Source organism: Anopheles coustani, chromosome 2 (genome assembly GCF_943734705.1).
Source record: "Anopheles coustani chromosome 2, idAnoCousDA_361_x.2, whole genome shotgun sequence".
Classification (NCBI taxonomy): Eukaryota; Metazoa; Arthropoda; class Insecta; order Diptera; family Culicidae; genus Anopheles; species Anopheles coustani.
The window spans coordinates 73,385,089-73,408,376 of NC_071289.1; the positions used below are offsets into that span (position 1 = coordinate 73,385,089).

The 23,288-nt window shown below is 46.4% G+C and overlaps 1 protein-coding gene across 3 annotated transcripts in view; it reads right to left on the minus strand.

Annotated features, from left to right (window-relative positions):
- The window catches only part of LOC131266988 (RNA-binding protein Musashi homolog Rbp6), a 253,858-nt gene that overhangs the window by 170,483 nt on the left and 60,087 nt on the right, over positions 1-23,288 (minus strand). For all 3 annotated transcript variants that reach the window (XM_058269706.1, XM_058269705.1, XM_058269709.1), the window contains exon 4: positions 6,769-6,861. In XM_058269706.1, coding sequence (XP_058125689.1) covers positions 6,769-6,861 — 93 coding nt within the window. The remainder of the gene's footprint in view (positions 1-6,768; positions 6,862-23,288) is intronic.

Genomic DNA, 23,288 nt, shown 5'->3' on the forward strand with positions numbered 1-23,288 from the left:
CCGCGACGGTGGTCGTAAAATTTGCACTCGCTTTTTCCAATTGTTTCGTGTAACTTGTGCATGCGGCATGTGCGCTGGCAAAATCGGCTAATCCTTGCAGCGATCGAAGTATCCAGCTCCGTTCCGCAGATGAATGGGGCGCTCCGGAAAATAAAGGGCTAATACCATTTATCTGCTGGCTCAAACAACCGAACACTACTACTCGGCAGCCGCTCATCAGCTGGATTGTGCGCGGGAGGTTTTGGTTTTTTTTCGTGTTTGAACCTTAGATTTTTCCCTAGCGCACACCACGCCGTCGTTCGCTGGAGCGGCAAAGTCAATATTTGCCCAGCTCGTGCAAGTTGGTCGAAAATCGAAATGAAATACGAGTCATTCACATCCACGATCGCACTTTTGCGGCCAATCGAACTAACCGGTGGATCGAATTGTGGGAATAAAGGATTTTCTTTTCCTTTGCCCACACAAGCTTTCGATTATGCTGTGAAACTATGTAAATGGAGGAAAATCGACTAGTGGTGAACGCAAATAGTGGTCTGTAGAAAATTTGATTGAGGTTTTTCCTTCTTACTTTTGTACTCAAACAAAAGAAATTTTAGACGCGCAATGGATGCACAATGAGTCACGGAAATTGGACTCTTTTTCAATTCACATTAAATACTCGTGAAATTTCAGTCAATTTGTTATATTAAATTTTTACTACCAAACTAAGCTCTTGATCGATAACTTAAGAAAGTATATCTAAAACTTAAAAAAGTATATCTAACATGAATCTCTTTGCATAATTTATATTACTTTCGAGAACTATTTAAGTGGAGCAAAAAAAACCTAAATGATGCCAAAAAATTATCTTATGTGAGTTAAAATAAAACCCACCACTCATACAATCTCTTGTTTATTATCCTGCCCTCGGTTGGCATATGAAAGCATCCCTACACAGGCACCGCTTTTGTTCGATCTTCTCTTCGTTTTAGTGGCTGTGTGTTGCGAGGGGTAAAATTATATCATAAAAATTGATTTCAAAAATCCGACTCGCGGGAGCAACGCCGGAAATCCATACGACACCATCAAACGACTGTACAAGTGGCAATAAAACAGTGGTCGATGTGTGTGGTTCACTTCCTGCATGACGTTTCGCACCGTTAGAGAGCGAGACCGGGTCCTCTTCCTTCCCTCGGCACAATCCGTCGCATTTTCCGCTGCACAAAGAAACCCAACCAATCCAACAATGATTGGCCTTCTGGCCTCTCTTTGTTCCCGGGAAAGAGCTTCGAACTTTCCGCTCCCCCCGCGGGGAAGGAAAACTCTACGCCCCGGGGCTACAGTTTTTACCCTTGTAATAGCGATGCCTGTACAATGCGAACATTGAACACAGAGCCTGCCACCCCCGCCACACCACCAGAACATCTATAACAACAATACGACAAGCAACGATAGTGACACCGGGTGAAGAAATCATTGCAAATAGTTCCGAGAGTGATGTCGAGCTAACGGGTAGACAGGAAAGAAGGGAGGGGGAGAGAGAGAGAGGAAAGGAAACAATACCCACTTGTGAGACCCTTGTGTGCTCATATCTGGCCTGACGCAAATGTGCAATAATATATGCAAATAAAATGATTCAATAAAATAAAATAAGAAACTATACCCCGGATCGTCAATGACGACGTCGACAACAACCAACATGATGGAGACGCCTGGTGCCGTGAAGGAGGCCTCGTGGCGGGGAGTTTGGTGATGTCGAACCATGTTCGTCTAGTGCCAGGTTTCAATGCAAAAGAGGAAAAGAGCACGGGTTTTGCAAACCGCATGCGAATGCGTATGACTTTTCTTCTTGTAAAACTTTGCATTCGATTCATGGAAAGCCGGGCTCACTTGCGGGACGTTATGTTTTTGCAGGAAGCGTTGCTGTTCGGGTCGCACAACACACACTTTCCTAGAAACCACAAGCTTCAAGTTGACAAGACAGAGAGAGAAGGCATACAAAATTCCCATCTCGATAGTTCTCGGGCAGTAGCACTAGGAAAACTTGTTACTTCGGGTACGGGTTTTCACTTACAAAAACTACCGCCTAGTTGGGAAAGGAGCGTTGAGCCGTTTGGATCAGCGGGCGAACGGAAAACGCAAATCGTCCCAATTATTTCGCACATTATCGTACAACATTGCGAACAAACGGGCGTCGTAAAAAACCGTTAACAGAACGGGTACGAACGTAGCATACATTCGAAGTACCCCCATTGCGTGGTTCGCCAAGCCGATTTGTGACACACCAACAAAACACACACACTCACATATATACGGATGGGATGCCTCAAGGAGCAAGGACGATATTTTCCATTCTCAGAGCACGCTCGGTGGATTTCATGCAGCGATCTGCATACATTAAGTGTGTCTCGAATGTGCGGCTGGGAATGTAGTTTTGCCATGTTTACGGCCATTTGAAACAACATAATGCCGGGCTGCTTTCGGTGGCGATGCGCTTGGAATTCAATTCCGCACAAGAAAAAACAAAAAACCTTTTGCCATCGTCGTTACTTGTTGAAGATCCACCAGGCACCATTCGTTTTTATCTTCGGTCGTATTTATTCCGCTTTGTCTATCTCCGGAGCAGATTTAAGAGCATAAACAGTATGGGACAATTGTTCGATGCTTAAGAGGAAATACTTTTTTTTTCTATATTGTTCTGAGCCGGAAGGGGATGGCGTTAGATTTCGTTTCGGCAAGAACGGTTTGCGAAGCGAAAGGAATTATTTCCATACCGACAACCGCGCGCAATCAAACCGTCTCCGATTTGCATGTCAAGTGGCGATGAAAGAGAAAACAGAACATAAATCCACCAACCGGCAAACCGGTGTGGGTGCGGTGCAAAGGAATCACACATTCTCCCCCCGACGAAGAAACGCAAACGGCCGGAAGTACGGCGTCTCGATGGTGCGAAACCGACAAACGCTCCGACCGACGACAGAATCAATCGAGCGTGACATCGGATTTAATTAATGAGTTTTGAAAATTCATTTCTCCTTTCGCTTAATTTGCATTTCCTCCGACCGTCCGGGTTTGCGGTTGGTTAGGCCGTTAACGTTCTAGAATCACGGACCATTTTTTTTCTTCATTTCCTACCGTTACCATTTTAGCCAAAGTCAGTCTTACAGCAACTTTTGCTCCAACACAAGAACGGAACTTCTACTTTACCGACCGCGAAAGGCCTGAAACAAGGAACCTTCGAGTGCAAACATGCATGCCACAGACGACGGGTATCGAAGGAAACCATCGAGCAGGACCTTGGCAACCCGGCGTGACTCGCGAGCGCACCGGAAAAGCCTTTATCCGGCCATCTAATGGGAAACCGCAATAAATTCGGACGACAATTCCATGCCGAGCTTCTCCGTTCCAATCGCTTCATATGCCGTTAATATGCCCGTATTTTCCAACGCTTCACCGAAACGACATTAGACGACGATGACGATGATGATGATGATGATGGTGATGATGATCGAACCAAGATTCGACGACGAAACGGAGCAGCTGGAAGCGATCCATTCTTCGCTCAAGTGTAAAGCTATTGCGAGTTTTCGAGACGGATAAAATGCAATGTGGGATAATGAGCGGGGAAGGAGGGGATTGAGTCGGGTGTGTGTGTGCCGTTAGCAACGTAGTGTTCGTTGGGCAGAAACGCATCTGCAGCAAAGCGCGTGTACGAAACATGAGCGCATATATTGGAAAGGATTTTACTTTCACACAATGGAAAACCCCGATGGAAAGATGGAAGCCGCGGAAAGCGGGCGTGGAAGGGTACGATTTTCCCTAAGACACGAACATTGAACCGCCAGCTGAGCAGCGTGCATGGCGCTTCGATTCAGAGATTCCGCTCCAGGAACATTGCCCATTTATGCTGGTTTATGTGGAACGAGCCGGAGAATCCAGCGAAGCGTATGTTGGGCGAAAGAAAAGCGCCCGATGGTAAGCGATGCATAAGGAAAACCATCGCCAATCCTGCGGTGGGGGGAATCTATAAAAAAGGGGGTGCAGGGAGGGTGCGGCACGGGGGGCGATAAATAGAGTGTAAATTGAGAAAATCAATTGCACATGAATTTAATCCGCAGCAAACGAGCACGTTTCACAAAACGCGCTCTCGGGCGAGAAATCCCCCGGGTCGTCGATGAAGACGCTGATCGTTCCGTCGACGTTTCTGCCTCCAACGATGGGGTGGTGTGGAGGGAAGGGAGGGGGGTTGAATGCAAGTCGACCGGTTTTGGGCTATTGTGATGGGAAATTGTTCAAATTCCGTTGCACACCCAACCCGAGCTTCAGACTGCTTGGAAATGTGTCGCTGGAGTGGAGCATATGTTCGAACGCTAGCGTTTTCACTCCTTTTATTTTCTCCCCACTCCCCCCTTGGTTTCTTGCCAAACTACCAAACAAAGATTCGACCGGAAGTGCATGCGATCCCGGCTCCAAACCTCCGGCACGAGGCGAGCGGGGAACAAATAAACATGTGCAGACTGAACAAACAACAACACGGGAATCAATAGACTTTTCGAGAGCATGCTGACTAACAAGTGTTTCTCTCGTAACTATTGTCTAACCGTTCCCACCTCCTCGCCAACGCCCGGCGCGGTTTTTCCCCCACCGAATCTCCGGCGTACGAAATGCCAGGCAAAAGTACGGTATTTTTCGTTCGATTGCACTTGACAAGTGGTGCAATATTATGGCGAACACTGGCAATCGAACCCGGTGCTCGACATCGGGCGTCGACGGTGACGGCAGCCATCGCGCACAATGGTGCGTGTGCAATGGCCCGGGAACACGAACGCCACCCAAAGACACGACCGCCGCTCATTGATCCGGCTTCGTTTCGGCAATCCGGTACCGGGAGGGATCGAAAATCCAAGGATTTCCCACCGAACGACAACAGGGGTATTTAGATTTGGCTTTGATTGTTTGCGTGTGCGGTTGTGTTGCGCACGTAAACTTTGCATATGCTTCGTGGGAAGGTTTGAGGTGTACGATAAGATTCTTTGTGCAAGTGAACGATGAGCGAAGTAAACGCTTCGGACGTGTTTCGCTCAAGAAAAGATTGACCTTTTGCCTACAAAACTCTTTAAATGTTGGGTAATAAATTACAATACGTGATTACCCTCTGGGGGGGGGGGGGGGGGGGCATTTTCTTCCCCTAAGCGGGAAGATAAAGTAACTGGTCGACTTTAAGCCGTTCATAAAAATAACCCTCTACACGGAACGTTCACCTGGCACACGAAGATAAAAGCCCAACGATAACCTCGGGGGAAAATGGCTAGAGAAGAATTCAGAGGGCAGCAGTGGAAAATGCAGGCAAAAAACTTTTCCCCCAAAACTGATATGAATTTAATTTTAGTTTCCTTAAACGCTATTAGCTATTTTCCGCACTTTGTCATTCGCGAAAAGCCCCGGGAACGTGTTTTTTGTGGCGAGCAGAGAGTTTTCCACCACCACCATGCCACCCTTCGCCATGAATTTTCGGGCTGTTTAATTTGACTTTTCGCTTTCGCCTGATGCAGCCCTTTTTTCTTCCCTTCCCTCTTTCTCTCTCTCACTCTCCCGGGAAGCTTATCAGCTAGCGTCACGTACGGTTTTGTGTTTGTCTTTTCCGCAACACGAGAGGGAGAAAGAATCCGGAGCTGAGGGGAGGTGTTGTGTGCGCTTAGTTTTTTCTCACCTGCGCTGGAAAACGCTGGAGTCTCTGTGGGAGAAAAGAATACGGGAAAAAAAACTGGATCCCAACAACCAAAGCCTAGGTGTGAAGGTGGAAAATCGCCCTCGGCATAATGTGTGGTGAAATGGAGAAAACTCTCCGTTAGCTTCCGCTAGTTCGGTCCTCGAGACACGGATGGCACTTTGCTTCGGTTATTTGAATCCCCCCGAGGGGGGAAGGCAACGGCGGACAAATAGGGTAAAGCCACACGGTCAATGTTGATCCCGAGCCCCTCGGCTGGATGGCGACTAACTTTTCCCAAACCTCCCTCGGGCGGGGGGCGGGGGGGGGGGGGGGGGGGGGTGGGGGGGCGGGGATGGCGACATCGACACGGAAAACACAACGGCCACCGTGGCCCCTCCTTTACGTCCACGTTTGGCCACGCCGGGTTTGTCATCCGGGCCGGGGGAAACTTAAAATACCTCCAGGGAATTTGTTTGGACAATTGGATGAATGCAAACTTCGCCAATCGCTTGGCCGTTGTGGCTGGCGAGTTGGAATATGTCCGGGTTTTTTTCTCTTTGTCACTGGAGAACAGTTTTTAAGCGGCAGAAAAAACCTCTGTCTTCCCACCCCGGCTGGATTATGTCAAGCAACTGTTCGCCCGTTTAGCTTCGAGCCAATCTGCGAAGCTGGAGATTTCTGGCTGATATCGAAATGATTAGCACATTTTCCCACAAAGCCGCTTCGCCCGGGGTGTACTTAAAGTGAACGGGGAAAAACTGGGCCCGTTACCGTACGTCCATTTATCTGCTCAAATGAGCGAAACGTGGAGGCAAACAGCAACAACCGTCTGTCCACCGCAACTTCCCAATTTGGGGACCTTAAACCTCACGACAAAAGCTTAAGTAGAAAAGTTTTCCACTGACAAGGATTTCCCGTAGTAGACGACCCCGAAGCATAGCCCTCAGCTTCTCCCCCTTACAGGGACACAGTTGTGCGAGTCGAGCGGGGTAATCTTACCGGAACCTTTCACGGAATCGCTTGCAGGAGAAAACTGGCGGAGAAGAAAAAAAAAACACGAAGGAAAATCGAAAACTTACCGGTCCAAATTGTTCGAAGTAGCTTTTGACGTCCTCCAGCGTGGTAGGCGCGGATAGTCCTCCCACGAATATTTTCTTCGTTCTCGTCACCATCTGCACGCCGACGAGGGGGGGCGGAAGAGAGGAAGAAGAAAGAAAAAAGGAATTAATTGAAACGGTCGTTGTGTGGAAAATGCGGCATCGCATGGCGGCTGGTTAAACGGGAAAAATATAAGCGAATAAGCACGTAAACGGTCACGATTGATGGTCACTAAATGATTGGGAAGATGTGTAAGCCGTGTGGCCATGGAAATGGGTCGGCAATTTTGCCCTTGTGCCGAGGAAGCGCGGTGGAGGAAAATGAAAAAAAAAACGCAAACGCAAAGGAAAGCGCCAGCAATGATAAGACATACCGATGAAATCGAAACGATGCGATTTACCCGTGACCATGGACAAGTCGGGGGGTTTTTTGGCCCCGAAGGTTATTTATGGTCGTCTTCGTTTTGTGCTGCTATTCACAGATTTTCCCCTTCCTATTGCCGGTTCCCGGGGCGAAGCACATAAATGCCTGCCGAAGGAGCTGGCCGCACGGAAAGCGAGAACGATTATAAATTATCTTCAATTGCACCGATGGAACCGGGGGGCTGGACCGTATAAATACGAAACATATTTTTATTGAACAATCGTGACAGATAGACGCGATAGACCCGGAGTGACGATAAAGTGCTTTCGAGTGCCGTTGGCGAAGGAAAGAAAAGGGATTACGTCCCTTTCGAGGACCACTCGGTGGTTTTGCGGCCTCGAAATGCTTCGTGCAAATTTGCCGATACTCAAATGGATCGGAAGAAAAATGTCTCAAGACACGTCCGGGGGAAAATATAGAGCCCCACCAATCGGCGCCAAATCTGAGTGTGTGTGTGTGTGTGTGTGTGTGTGTGCGTGTACCGAAGAGCTGAAGGAGCTAAACATCGTTCCAAGAGGCGAACGACAGGATCAAATGCGATTGAAAAAGCATTTTTCCGCACGCTGGGATATACGCCGAAAGAATGCTTTCCGCTCGGGAAGCGTAACCACACGTGGTCTTTGTCGTGGTGTGCGACAAAATCGTGGTGGGATTGGTATGAGGCGCGGAACCGGAAGGAATTTGCACGCTCCGTAAGTTGACTCCGAGGCGGTCGAGTCCAGGGCGTTTCGTTTCACACTTGTTAGCGATCCTATTGCCACCCTTGAAGCTCTCGGTCCTGGTGTCTATATACGTGTGTGTGTATGTGCGCCTTGGTCGGTGGGGCGGGCAGAGTAGTAAAAAGTTTTATGTCGCACAGTTGGGGCGCCACGTAATGGCCTCCGGGGCCTCCGGACAGAGAGACATTAGCAGAAGAAAATCATCGACCGAACGGGGGAAAAAAAGAGAAGGTGAAACGAAACAAAATTAGAAACGAATAAAGTTTCCCTCCTTTTCCGTGTCGAACTAATGTCACCGCGGGACGACGCACGCCTCGGAAACACATTTGGTAACTCGCGGCGGAATCTAATAAAAAGAAATGAGAAATTTACCAAACAAAATTACCAATATTGAAACGGAGCTAACCGCTTCCGACCCTTTTCCCTGCTGGCCGACTGAATAATTCATCGCCACGACGAAGAGGGAAGCTGCCTTACCGCACGGAAGTGGCACTCCGCCTTCGGAGTACGGCGGGTTTTATTCAGTCCCTTTGCCGGTTGCGGAACAGATGCTACTGGCGACACTTTCGTCCACGTTGGAAAAGGAACTTCGAGGAGGAGCACCGACCGAGAAGGTGGGGTTTGACCATGAACTTGCCCGACGCTAAAGGAATGGAAAGTTTGATGTTGTCGACATGGGAAGTGGGTGTATACATTTCTTTTTTCCACTCACTACAAAAATCCGTCGGAAGACGTTAAGGCTGTAGCATGTGTGTCATTTCCCACGGATCCGAAAAGGAAACGATGTAGTACAAGGTCGGTACGACACGAATGGAATGATTCGGGGTCCTTTTGTGGCCTTGTAATGTCATAGACAATTTTTTTGGGTCTAAGGAAGAAAACGAGGTCGACGTTATTAACAATGAATCGAAGCCAGAATGTGTTTCAGGAACAACTGTCAACGATGGAATTTTCTTCGCAGCATTTCGTCAAGGACTAAAGTAAAGCTTCTTCCAGATTTAAAGATTCCAGTATAGGAATTGCTTAACTTTGTCTGATGCAAAAGATTTTTCATCCGTCATAGAATAGCATACCACTCAAATAAACGATGTAAACGTAATTTGGAAGCAGTTTTTCCAAGCTGTTTTAATTAAAAAGCCTTCGGATTGACACATGCTAGCGAGCATCAAGCAATTTCCGAAGGGACACCCTGCACACGTCCGACATGCGCGATGGACGCGAACGATATTAACAAATTAAGTTGCAAGAGCAATTTTCAATCAGCCGGTAAAGCTTCCTTTTTCCCCTCATAACCCTCTTCCACATCCAGACGAGAGGCCACGAAAAGCAAAGTAAACATATGCTCCTAGGCATGCGCAAAAGAAAATCGGCAATGCCATCCAGCGCACATGGACAGGAAACTCCCAACGGTGCATCCATTCCGTCATCCGATCGACATCTCCGGTGGATGCTAATTGAATTTTGTTCCTTGAACAACCCTTGCCCCACCCCCCGTCCGTCCCAGTGGAAGTCGGTCCACTAAGCAAATGGGCATCTGGAGGCTCGTAATTGCCTCCGGGTCCACGGTGGCAATGGTGGCGATGGTGGATGGCACCAAACGGCACGGCAGATGTCAGCCGACTAACGAGCAAATGGCAATTCTCGCGTGGATCAATCGGGAAATTACTCCCGGCTATCACCTTAGCAATTATCGCATCGTGCTCCGAGGTGTGGGACTGACCGGGTAAAATTCCGGACCCAGGATTGGATGAGGGAGGAGGGGGAGGGGGTGCCAGCGACGCCTCTGAAGAGTAAGAAATTCAATTCCGTGTTTGATTAATTCATTATTTTATTATCACATTATTTTATTAAATGGACATGTAATCAGCCGTGCGAGCGGCGCGTCCGTGTCCCGAAATCAACCAGCAAGCTGGCCACCATACGGTTGTGTACCACCCACTCCCCCCGTACACCCCGAGGGGAAGGACGGTGACAGCGGGATAAAACAAGATGGGCATGGGGAAAGCTCAAATACCGACACTCCAGGGAGGGCAAATTAGTGGAGTACTGATTGGCAAAATGGCGCACGGTTGTTGCCCCGCAGGATATCAAATGACATTGCGTGATTACGGGATGAATTTTACATCACATCGCTTTGCCGAGTCCCATGGCGAGCCGCTGCGCGGTAAGTGGATTGCAACAAAATGATGCACTTAAGTGGTGTGTTCGAATCACTGAAAGTGGACATAGGAATATCGTGGACTAATTTGAAGATATATCCAAATCATGCAGCCTTGCCTGATGGCTCTGCAAAGCCTTGAGTTGGTCAGTCGATTCTTGTTTACTTGCAGGAAGGAATTACGTACAGCTTTGAGATTTATTTTAGAATCTAATAAAGATTCCTAAAGTTTATGGAGTTACAAAAATGTTCAGCGTACAATGTTACACAGCTTGAAAGATCCTTAAAGTTCACGGCAAAAGTGTGATATTTAACGCCCGAGATTTATCTAGCTGAGACTCAAAATACTCAAAGTGCAATTTTCCACCTTTTCACTGCTCTTCGCAGGTCACGCACGAAGCTGGCGTATTTTTAAAGTAAAATTATTTTCCTTTTACATAGCCTGCGTGAACGTGAGTGGAATTCGAACGAAATTTACCTTCATTGTTGCTTTACTGGAAGTGGTTTAAATGCGAAGGGAGAGGACATGCTTGGAAACCAAGAAGATAAACTGGCCACAAAGTAGCGTGATTGCTGGTCTTGATTCCTTGAAACTTTACCATGATTTTGTTTCAATCAGGAGTAGTATATCTTTGCTCTGTTAAGCGGAAAAACAACCTACAACCGCTGGGCAGAGTGATTAAACAATACCCAGATTGTAATCAATTTCGATTCAGCTTGGCCTACCGCTCGTGGTTCCCGTGTTAATTTATTCTCGATTCGCTTTCACTCCAAAATCAATTTAAAGTACAAGTGAAACAAAAAATCGATTTAAACTTGAAGGATGAAATGATCTTTCGTTCCTCCCTTTGGCGCTGCGGGACTGCACATGTTTCCGTTGGGGTAAAGTCTCGATCTTCTTGCTCCAAGATTTGCATACTGTAACGAACGAGAAGCCGCCAACGCGTTGCCCGGGACACGAACGTGCGCTGAGTGTGTAATGATGCGTTTCCATGGCGGCTCTGGGAGGGAAATTCCACCCAAGCTTCCTTCACATCGGCTTCCAGTGCACCATAGCGACCTTTCAGTGTATGGGATCGATGGAAACGGAGAAGGACAAGACAAGTTTGAAAGCAACAAACAATCCAATTTCGAAGTGCAACCTACCGCCCGAAGGAGGAGACGTTGGAGGACTTGAGTTAAAAGTGGAGTCCAAAAGTCCGCGCACTGAAACTTGACCGTGCCGAAATGGCAGACACACGCACGCGCGCACACACATACACACAGAACCCAAATGAGAATGCTCGTCTGATGCCAAAGGGTTTGGTAGATAAAATTTTATTCCCACAGCTCCGCACATTTTCGATGCTGGCGCTGTTATGTCTCGGTTGGAGGATGGAGAAAAAGAGAGTAACGAAACTCCCGGTTGTGCCACAAGAGGGGAAAGAAAAAGGAAGGGACGGGGCAAACAAAAACATCTCCCTCTAAAAATCGGCAACATTTCAAGCGAAAGGGTAGGGCCAAACGGCAGAGCCGAGCATAACTTTCATTTACATATGTATGGTGAAATAGTTATGTGCCGTGTAGGCGCTGCGTGAACGTGAACTGCATACAAAATATGCTGCACGATGGTGGTATCCTCCTTCTTAAGTATGTGCAACTGGATCCTCGAGCCCCGGGCACAGTGCTGAAGCCCGGTGCCGGCTCGTGAAACGCTAACGAAATGAAATCACCTTCGTACACTTTCGGTCGGTTGGGTTAGCAAACGAAAGTGCGCTTTCATCGCCCCCGGAACCCGTTGACATGCAAACGAAATGGAACAAACTACGAAAAAAAAAAACGGGCCAACCGAGGCAAACGAGTTGTACTAAGTCGCACATTGCCATTCCGGCGTGCAGGAGCTATCTGCTGCCGGGCATGAATTCACGAAGAATATTCTAAATAACAACTGGCCTCTCTGCAATTTCGAGTCGAACGAGATGGAATGATTTATGGAATTGGTTTTCAATGGGTCTCAAAATGCGCATGAATAAGATGAACTGCATGAAAACTGCAGTATTTTTGAGAGTGCATAAATATTTTAAAGGATTACATTCGAATGCAATTTTATGTTACACAAAGTAGACTTCGATGATATTAAAAAAAAAATTACCTGTAATCCTTAAGACCTGCTGTCAAATCTTCATCCCACATTTTTGTGTATTAAATGGTTCGAAATGAAAATGCATTAAATATTCATCCCAAAACTACCGCCTGGCACTTTCAAAAGTGGGTTAATTGAATGGAGGTGTCGAAAATAAATAATCAAATTAGACCCGTTCAATGGCCGACCGGCAAAGACCAGCCCCAAAACCGACCGAGAAGGAAGACCTCCTCATGCTGGTGCTAAGGTGAAAAACGTGTTCGCATTTCAACCGATAACCAAGTACTTCGAACAGCCGACAAGTAGAAAAGAAAAAGGGGAAAACCGTTCGAACAGAAGCCCCCACGGAGCAAAAACGATGGATACGATATTTATAGTTATGTGATTTTTTATAAGGGTGAAATTGAAAAATAATAATTTAAAAATATCTTTATGAATACTTAATGGTGGTCGGGCCGTTTTGTGCAAGAGGGCACGTGCCGAGGAGAGGCAGCGGCACGAAAAGGCGGCCCAAGGACGTGATCAACAGGAACGATAGGGGGAAATGTGTTGGATGAATGAAAGGGAGGAAAACGCCTTGAATTGAAGATGAAAAATCGAAATTCGCGCGAAAGATGCCTGCGGAATAGGGAACCGAAAGGCTTACCCGTGTGCGGGTGGGGAAGGATTTCAATCGGAAAACCATGTTCCCGGCAACGAGCGAGATTTCCACAATACCAGATGGTTCTTCTCACTACGGCTTGCCGACCTTAATCCAGCGCGCTTTAAAGAAAGGCAAGGCCGAAACAAAACTACGCCGAAGACTATGAGCAAAGATGTATGCGGTGGATCGGCAAAGGAAAATGGCTCCTTCGTTGCTTCTTTTCCTGCACCAGACTAGCTTTAACCGTCCGATCACTAACCAAAGTTTCACCCTTCGTCTCATAACCGGGTACCCGGGTACCCACCAGAAGCGCGCTACAAAGTTGAGCGATTTTTGTGTAAGCATTGTCGATTTTCAACCGGCAATCGAAGTTGATGTTAAATGCTAAGAATGCTATAGTACTAGGTATTATCACATGACCAAATTTGTTTACTATATCCACTTTGATTTGTCATTCCGTAATTTGTCATGCAAGAACAGAAACGCGGGAAAATTAGGACTTCACTGATCCGTTGTATGTCAAACGGGAACAAAAAGGTGGGAAAAATAAAAGTTGATCAAATTTGTAGTCCATCAAACCGTTAAACAGGTGGTTTTTGAGTAACGGCTAAAAATTAAAGCACAAAAGATTGTTGGTTCTACCCACGCATGTTGTTGCATCAAGCTCCAAACGGTAAGGCGCTATTTCCTAGTAGTTTTCGTGGATGGCACCTACTCATTCCAAAAGTTGAAAAGATGATCGTATATTAATAAAAATTAACATTTTACAAGAGTGTATGTGAATGAAGAATTCGTTTCTGATTCATAAGAATCTGATGAGTGTCACAAAAAAGTAGACCTTCGAAGATTACTAGAATGCTATCCATTCTCGATACTTTCAAATTATTTTTCACTCCACAAATGATCGATACATAATACGCCATTCAAACAAGCAGGCTTAGTCATCCTATGATGCGTATAACCAAAAGAATGTAGGAAGAAACCATTAGGTACGGTCACACGAGACGAACCCTGCTCGAATTTGGACGCTCGGCGAACCTTTTCTTGAATGTGTTAGTGAATCGAGCAGAGTTCGCGAACCTTTTTCGAGCAGAAAAGGTTCACCGATTTTGGTGGATAGCACGAACCTTTGCCGCGAACCTTTTTGACGTTCCGTTCGATTTCCCCATTTGTTTACAATGCTTACTTTGATTTATTCTTACCAACTATCAATGAAACTACATCAAAGATTCGTTACGTGTGAACGCTATAAGGTTCGGCGAACCTTTTTTTGGCATTCGTTTGTAATAGTGTGCGAAAGGTTCGCCATCAAAGGTTCGTCTCGTGTGACCGTACCTATTGAAGTGGAAAGCAATTGATTTGGAAGAAATGTATGCTATCCTGGCTATTCGTCTATCTAGCGTCAACTACTCTAATACCGATAGTGCAGGAGATATGTGTAAGCCGTGGTCATATCCACTATATCGTGCAGTAATATTCATCAATCAGTTTAGTATCATAATGCGTTTTGTCCGATTCGATGATGCGAATACTCATGCCCAGCGCATTGAAGATGACAAAGCTGCTCCGATACGCCATATATGGGCTATACTAAATAGTAATTTGGCAAAAAATTATAAACCATCGGAGTACTTAGCAGTCGGCTAGCAGCTTTTCCCGTACCGTGGACGAACCAGGTTTACACAATACATACTTTACAAATCAGCCAAATATGGGATTAAAGTCTGGTGGATTTGTGACGCTGTGAATTCGTATCCTCTCAATGGCTAGATTTACACTGGGTAATCGAATGCTGGTCGTGGAAAGAACGTTGGGAAGAGAATTGTTAAGGATTTAGTCGCTTGTTATAAAGGGTCAGAAACGTAACAATGGATTTTTTTCACTTCGTTGCCATTAGCCAAATGTTTACTGTCCTGGACCCTAACCATTGTTGGTACTTTGGAAAAAATAAGCCATTTATACCACCTTCCATGATAGGTTTGAAACAACGTGAAGAATTATCTACTTTGTTCGGCTTCAATGAAAAATTTACCATGTGCAGCTACATGCCAAAAAAGAAAAAAACCGTGATCATGCTATCCTCAATGCACCTGGAAGCGAAAATTGGTGATGGAGAATAGAAAAAAACAGGAATAATTGATTAACTGGTCAAAAGCTGGAGTGGACACCATGGACAGTATGCTTGGTAGATATACTACAAAAGATCTATTCAAAGTCGCTTGATTTGCATCTTATATATTATATTATATTATGAAAACAACAAATCAATAAAGCAGTACATGTGAGCAGTGCACAATTTTATTTGCGAATACGTATATGTGGAATAAAATGTTTTATAGTATAAAAACTATATTCTATCTACTTCTGCATTTGTTGCCAAATCAGCGAATGATGAGTTTATCCATTACTCATCGATCAGCTGATAGCTCTCGAAAGTATTTAAGGTTTAAGTCCTAAATAAAAAAGTTAAAAGTTACTAAGCGGTTTAGTAAGACTTAGTTTTTTAACAGCATTGTTTATAATTAAAATTGCTAAAAGGCCTGAAAGACAATACAATTTATTATATTTGATGTATTCAGAAGACAAATTACAGGCATTCGCGGATAAACGGTATATTATTGTCCATAAACCTAGCATTCATACCTAAGTGATGTGATGGGTACCCGGGTACCCGGTTATTGTATGGAGGAAGTTTTGTTTAATCACTTATAACTATTATTGAGTTATTAAGTACTATGCACGGTGTTCCAAATTAAGTGCAAAAAGCCTTCATTTCTGGGGATCTAAAGTGGCGTAAAACGATTCGGAAGAAAAGTTACAAAATTCTCCCATGGAAGCTGAAATGGGTACCCGGGTACCCGGTTATTGATCGGACGGTTAAAGCATAAGGCCTCCATGCCCATCCCGGCCGCCGCCGGTCGGAACGAACGGAGTGGAAATTCATATTGTATTTATAATAATGCCATGCTCAGGGATTTGGATGATGAAATGAAACGAAAGCGTCCGGGCTGCGCAGCGTGCGGGCCTCTCTTTTGCGTACTTTTGGGAAAGCTCCTTAAGAAGGCGCGTGCGAACAAAAGTCAGTTCGCGGGAGGGAAATACTTGGCCCATGGAAAAGAAAAGAATCTTATCCTTACAACCGGCACAGACTGTACTTCTTAAGCTCGCTCGCTTCCTCTCCAGAACGCCACTGCACACAGCCAAACACACACACACACACACACACGTACACACTTTCACAATGGCCAATGAGGCCGAAGAAAGTGGCTGTTTTAGTGCTTCGGCTTTTGCCTCAACGATGTACCTACACTTTGCGCCGGCGAAAATCGACGAGTCTCCCGGCTTTTGGGGTACCGATGCCGTTTCAAGAAGTTTTCAGCGAAGCAGCTTGAGATTGGCTTTCGACTGGCGTTCGAAGGTTGAGGCTCCATTGTTGAGATTTTCACTTTCACGAGCGTTTCAAGCTGACGTCGTACGTACGGTTCCCGGGTGAATGAAGAGCTTGAAGTTCATTTGGCCAAAATGTAGTCTATAAGAGGCTCCCCTCGTTCACGAGTTGACGTTTCCGAGAAAGTGGACGCACTTGAACTTTAAGCGCTAGAAACAATTCTCAAAGCCTACTTGTGCCTGTTTCCACCGGCCGATGGAATCAAAAATCCCTCGGAATGGGCTACTACTTTTTAACGTTTCTTAAATCTTGTTTTTTTGCTTTTGAAGGGATTATTCTTTCGGTGTTTCAGAAATTGATTTTAAACTTTCACAAATCCATTTGACTGCTCGATAGGAAATAAATTATTTCTATCTGAGTAAATTGTTTTTATTTTTTGATTCATTCATTTCAATTTCGAAAAGTACACGCACTTGGCTGACCTCTCCCCCAGGATGTGATGGTAGCCCGCAGTACGTCAAAAAAGGGAAAACATCAGGTGCCACCGAAGGCAGCGCGCTCCATTACCCACCCTTTCATATTTTCCTTTTATTATCATCATTTTTCGTTCACTTCCGTCGTTTTGTTGTTGCCCCGCCACATTTATTTTAACTTCGACGAAATTGCAGTCCGGTTTGGTATCAATTTTCCGCTTGTTAATTTGATGAAAACGATCGAGCTTGCACATTTTTATACGCGCAGGTTTTGTTTTTTTCTCGTCGGTTCTACATACTTTGTACGGTCCGGGAGCGATTGCCAGCATCCAGCTCCAATCAGGCATGCGGCCTTTCGCTGAATCGCTTACCCAAACCCCTGGTGTGACAGTGTCGTAAAAATATTAATAAATAAAATCATCCCCGCCGATTGGGTTCGGGGTCGGCTGCAAATAAGTAACCCGATGTGGTAAAGAGTTTCAATCACGGCCGTCACCCATCCAACACCCGCGCTTCCCGCACTGTTTTCCCATTCCAGGCCCGGTTTTGCTTGTTTTTTGTTTTGCAGGGTGGATATTAAAGCTACTGCCACCTTAAAAACGGGCAGCGCAAACGAAAATATTTTATTTATGCCCACGGGAGCGGTACAAGTTTCCGTTAAAACGATATAAAAATCGAAATTTCCATCAATAAATTAACGCAAAATGAATGCGTAATTTGCTACCGGCGCCGGTCGCTCCGGTCTGGGGGTTTCGGCATGGGTTTTTATTTTTATTTTCCCGCCGCCCTTCCCACCAGTTAACGTGCTGCAGAGAAAAGGGTGGGGGGGGGGGGAGAGAACCCTTTCCAGTGGCAAGTAAATATGCGTTGCCTGTCAGCAAATTAACCGGTGTCTGTAGCAAAACGAGTCCGAAGTTAGAAAAGCTCAAACTCTCGGCAAAAAGAACGCGGAAGTGAACGGCGTACGAGCACAGTTTCGTCAGAAAGACAAACTTGTGGCCATAAAGTACCCCCCTGGTGGCTTCACACGGGAAGAGGACTGCGGTGCGGGCCATCGAAACGGACGTACAGGAAATAAAATATGACCGGCAGCATATAAAATATTTAAATTAACATATTTTCCAATCATAACAAAATTGAAACTGTATGAAAATGCACACGGTGAATGCTAATAATAAATAACAAAATATCTCATTCTGCGGCCGGTGAAAACGCGGGGCACATTCCACCCGCTTTTCCCCCGCAGTTCACCCGCCGTCCCCGGCTCGGCTGCGGTCGGCTTTCCAATTGCTCAACGCGCACGTATTATTTAGTGACGGCAGGAAAAGCCGTACAAGGGGGGGTAACGGTGGGACTCGGGTGGGAAAACTGGTGGAACACAATAAACGCAACATCGCTCAATCATATCGCATCACTTTCTTCTCATAAATGGACTCCCGCTCGTCCGTCCTGTGTATCCCAGGGTGTTTCTCCCTCTCTTTCGCTCAGCTCGTATTGCCACGTGCATCATTTTGGGCGCAATAACATCCTCGCACGAGGTGCCATACGCGATTTGCCACTCGTCTCCGCCGTGCATGTATGCATGCTATTTGCAATATAGGGCCCGTTTTATACTTTTTATTATTATTATTAGGCTACTCTATATCCTGCTGCTCGCATGCCTCGCGCCTTCAATTTTCCTTCAGTCATCTGACCAGTGCCATATTTCTGCTTACTGCATCATCACGATCACCACCGTTATCAACATCATCATCAACATCATCATCATCATCATCATCATCATCATCGTCATCATGGAAGGCAAACCAACACCACGGGACGATGGGTTCGAAATCTGAATTTAAATTGCGTCCACTGCACCACTCCGGTGATCAACTTTCCCTCCCCCCACCTCTTTCCAACCCACCCACCGGAATGTGTTCCCGGAAACCCTGTCGAGTCCAAAGTGGTACACACCCGCACTGACGAATGGACATTCGCGCGGTTGCCGAAATAACAGGAGCCGAAATAAATTATGCACCAAAATCGCGGTAGCCGACACCGGGTGTGCGTTCGTTTCGCGCTCGCTCCCGTTGCAAACTGCAATTTTACCGCGGCAAATATGCACACAACATCCCACGCACACCCGCTCCCCGGAACCTCTCCTCGGGCGGGACCGGCGCACGGATGCAGTTGCATCTGATCCAGCCGGGTTTCTTTTTTCAACAAAACCAACCCGTTGTGAGGAGGTGCGGTCCTGATGGAATCGGTGCTCGTCACCCGCTCGGAGGTGAGAGGGGGCCACATGAATATGCGCCCTTTCCTCGAACCTAGACGCGCCAACGCACGGGCGAGTCCAATTTCTAGCAGCTCACTCGAACGCGCATACCTGCCTGAGGTCGACTTCAAAACCGAAGCACCGAATTTCTCGAACTCGATGCCAAAGTGAACGCCAAACGCAGCCGCTTCGATGGGAAGGAAATGGGATCTTTTACTTCGATGTTTCCATCGGAAGGTGGTGCGATGTAACATTTTCACCTACAACTGGCGAGAAAGAGGACCGTAAGGCAACCATATATGGGTCGGTTTAGGCAGTGAATATTGGCAAAGTGTGTGTTAGAATAGTTTATTTTTTGACTAATGAAACTGTCTACGGATGTTTTCATTTTGTATATTTTGTTTTGTACAGAACTTGTTTGAAAAATACAAAAAATATGAAACTGTCACAGAAACCAGCTGTTGTAATTTACTATTTTACGTTTTGAACAACACTAGATTTATAAAAACCTTCTATAAAAAATTAAAACAAGAAACGTTAAAACAAAATATAATATGATTGATGTTGCAACCTTCCTCTACCAGATTGAAAACCAATTTATTGAAAATATTGTTTTCTGGAAAGTTAGACAATTATTTGTTTATTTTAAATTTATCTTTAATATGACTCATTCCTAAAGCTTCATATTTTGTCAACAATGTTATCGTAGTCAATGGTCTGTTTTCGTGAAGCTGCCATATATTACGGTGAAAAAAAGCTTTTCTTTCCTTTCTTCCAGGAACATCCTCAGACTGACCCATCTGTTACGACACTGAAAATGGGTTTCGCCCTTTCCAGCACAAAAGGTTCCCGGTCACAACCAAACCCTAAACCCGGCGGCATCCTCACCTCACGTCTCGTACAGAAAACGTGACGGAAAGGACACCATCTTGTCCCTTTCGGTATCGGGAGACCGAGTGTGGGGTTAATATTCGCCATCGCCGGAGCGTGAAGAGAAATTTTCACGGCTCACGTCAAGTTCGCGCCTGAGTTACATATTTAAATTTCAAATGAATTTAATGTCAAATAATTACTCGCTGCCTCTTCGCTTGCGTCGCTTCCACCGGGCCCTTGCGGCTGCTGCTTAACGATTCCTGTCACCGGCATGCGTCCCCGGAGCTCGATGGGACCTTTGAAAACCCGCGATACTGTTGGTGCGATTCGGATGTGCGCAAGTAAACACGAAGTCCACGGATGGGAGGTGAAAATTCACTCGAATTCACTTCGCTAGAAAACAGCGTAATAATGTAGTACATTTAAGATTTCGGTACTAAATGATTATTGGTGGAAAGCGAAACTCGGCGTCAGGAATTTAATGAACGAAAAACTGGGATTGGGCCGGGAGAAACTCGATTTGACACACATCGATGACAGTGGCGATTGGCGTGATTTAGGGGAAATCAGTTCATCATTAGGACTGTGCTAAATTCACCCACCAAGCCGCCCACGGTTCCATTTCCCCTCGGAATGATAAACGAGGACGGTATTTCCTGGTCACTTTGCTACGGGATTTTCCTTCCGTCCCAAGTTTTCCGCTTCCCAATGGCGCACAGACACACTCTCGCTCCTCAAACATAGTCATTATCGTCAAATACCTCATCATGATCTGCGTGTGCGTCGTGCCGGGTCGTGATGGCACGTCGTGACAAGCGGCAATAGGACGTCGTCACCCGTCATACGTGCGTGATCGTCGTTTTTCCTCTTTTTCCGGCTTTGTTTTTTTCCTCTCTTGTGCCTTCGACAGTAGGTTCATCTTCGTCAGATGGAACCATGATAAGGCAGATTTTCGGGGGTTTCTTCTTCTCGCAGTTTTTCAGCCTCCATTGGCCAAGTTATCATTTGTGTGTGTGTTTTTCCCCTCCCCCATTCCGCTCCATATGTGAGGCTATCCTTGAAAGGGGAGGATTGTAATGGAGGAAAGCTTCCGATGAATGTTGTATTCCTCTTGACGTGCACGAATTGCGGTTCGTTTTGCGTTCCCTTGCTTCCCTCCATTTCCTCCTCGACTTGCTCGGTCATATTGTGTTTCCCTGGGGAATGTGTGTTCGGGTTTTTTTACGCTAAATATTTCAAAGCGCTAGCAAATGGGCCCAACCGGTATAGCTTTTATGAGCAGAAGAGTTCCTTCAGCCCAGTTCGCGTCATCGGCAACAACGTTTACTTCCGGCTCGTGGGGGAGCTGCGGCAGCCTGACGAATACGAAGGCACTTTCCCCTGCCTTGGGTCTGGTCCCCGTCCACGCCCGTTCCATCCATTTTCCGTGCTTACGACATTAAATTAATTTAGGCATCTCTCGCAACCGGGCCAAAGGAAGCATACTTCACTTGCACAACTTCCTTGCACGAGACCGGGAAACTTCCCAACCCCGGCACGGTGTAGCCCTTTGCCGAAACCTTTTCTCGCTCCTGCGTTTGCTTCCAATTTAGTCAGCATATTTTAGAACAAGTCTTAGCACTTTTGTACCTAATACCACTTACTGGTGGCGGCGAGCAGCCTTCGTTCTGTGTGCAGGTTCTCGAGCGCTAAGATTCCTTCGTGCCGCAACCCCTTTCGACCGTCGAATGAGCGTGAAGAAGTGGAAGGGAACTTTCATCACCGGTCGGAAGCAACTTCAACAAGCTTGCACATGCCGCGCCGGGTTTGCAAACGACTCGCTCCACTCTATCGCTGGCAGGTTTTCTGGTGGGGAAACTCTAGGTCCTCCAGGTCCGCAAGGCGCAGGCGATGGATGGAAAGCGGAAATTTCGCAAATGTGTTCATCACGATGAGTAATTTGAGCATAAATTTACTATTATTTATTTCGAATAAAAACAAAACAGCGCCACTATTCCGAACCGGAGCCCGACGGGTCGCCTAAACGTATCGTCCTGGTCACGCCGGGAAGCGCACATCGAGGCACGTTATTGCGAGGTGAAATCCATTCCCATCACCGGCAGACCGCAATGAGCGACAAAAGGACGCTAAATTACAGCCACTCGGTGCGTTATTTCATGCCCATGCCCACCGTGCGCAACCGGCATGGCCCTATTCATTCTGATTTTCACCCACAGCCAACCCCCGACCCCCCCACACGGTAACAAACAACCCTCCCCGGCGAACGGTGGGCGAGCGGAAGCCGAGGAGGTTAGGAGGAGGGCTTTGCATAGGCAAATAAAATTAAACATAAATTCTGTGCAAATATTAGCCGAGCATAATATGTATACACCCGAAATGAGCTCGCCATCGCTTCTCGAGTGACGCTGGTGTTGTCGTGCTTGTCGTCGTCATCCTTCATGGCGCTTTGCCGGGCGCCGAAACGGACGGTTGGAGTCGTGGAAGGAAAACTGCTGGAAGAAAAGGTGCCAACATGGTTTCTTTTCGTTGTGGGTTTTGTTGTTTTTTATGGTTGCGGCAAGGGGGTGGAGTGGGTTTCCACTAACTGGTAGTGAGAAATTGCTAGAAACACGGTTTCGAACTCGGGGTATAGTTCGTTTGTGTTACAAGGAGCAAAAAGGTATATGTAAAAGAACAGAAGGTGTCAGGTAATTATTTATCTATTAATATAAAATTTAAATATTATTAGTTAAATTTAGAAACCAAAACAGCATTAAAAAAACGAGTATTATGTTGAGTTCATAAACATACAATTTTCAAAGCAAATTAAAATATGTTAATTATGAACTCGTTTTCTTCATGAAGCTTACGTCTATTACCACATCACTGCCAACCAACAAGAACAAAGCCAAAGATATCCACACACCTCTGGCACACTGGTTAAGCTCTCTATCCTCTCCGGCCCCGTCAAACCCCGTTCCCCGTCAAGCATTGTACGCCAGCATGTCTCGTTAATGGCTTTATGACGCACTTTAAAAGGGAAATCCGACTCGAACTTATCACCTTCGTCCCTTCATTCAAACACTTTACCTTTTGTGTGTGAAAAGCGGTTTGAATAAACCCGTTAGCACAACCTACGGGCCCCCGTCCCAGGATGCCAGAGCCGCCCGTCCCTCGTCCTGGTTCTTGTCCGCAAGACACGATGATTACGGCCGCCGAGCACAGGAGGTTACGCATGTAAGACCGGCTGACAGTTTAACAACGAAATGCTTTCTTCGCACAACCGTGGTGCGCCTACATCTTGCCCGCCTGCCCTCGGTGGCGCCTCACCTCCCACTTCAACAGGCCCCCGGAACTACGAGGGTACGCACCGGATTGTGCCTTCGAGGTGGATCCGGTTCCATCCGGGCTCCGGTCGGATAAGCCAGTTTTTCCACTGGGGTGTGGTGTGCTGGCCGGGAAACGC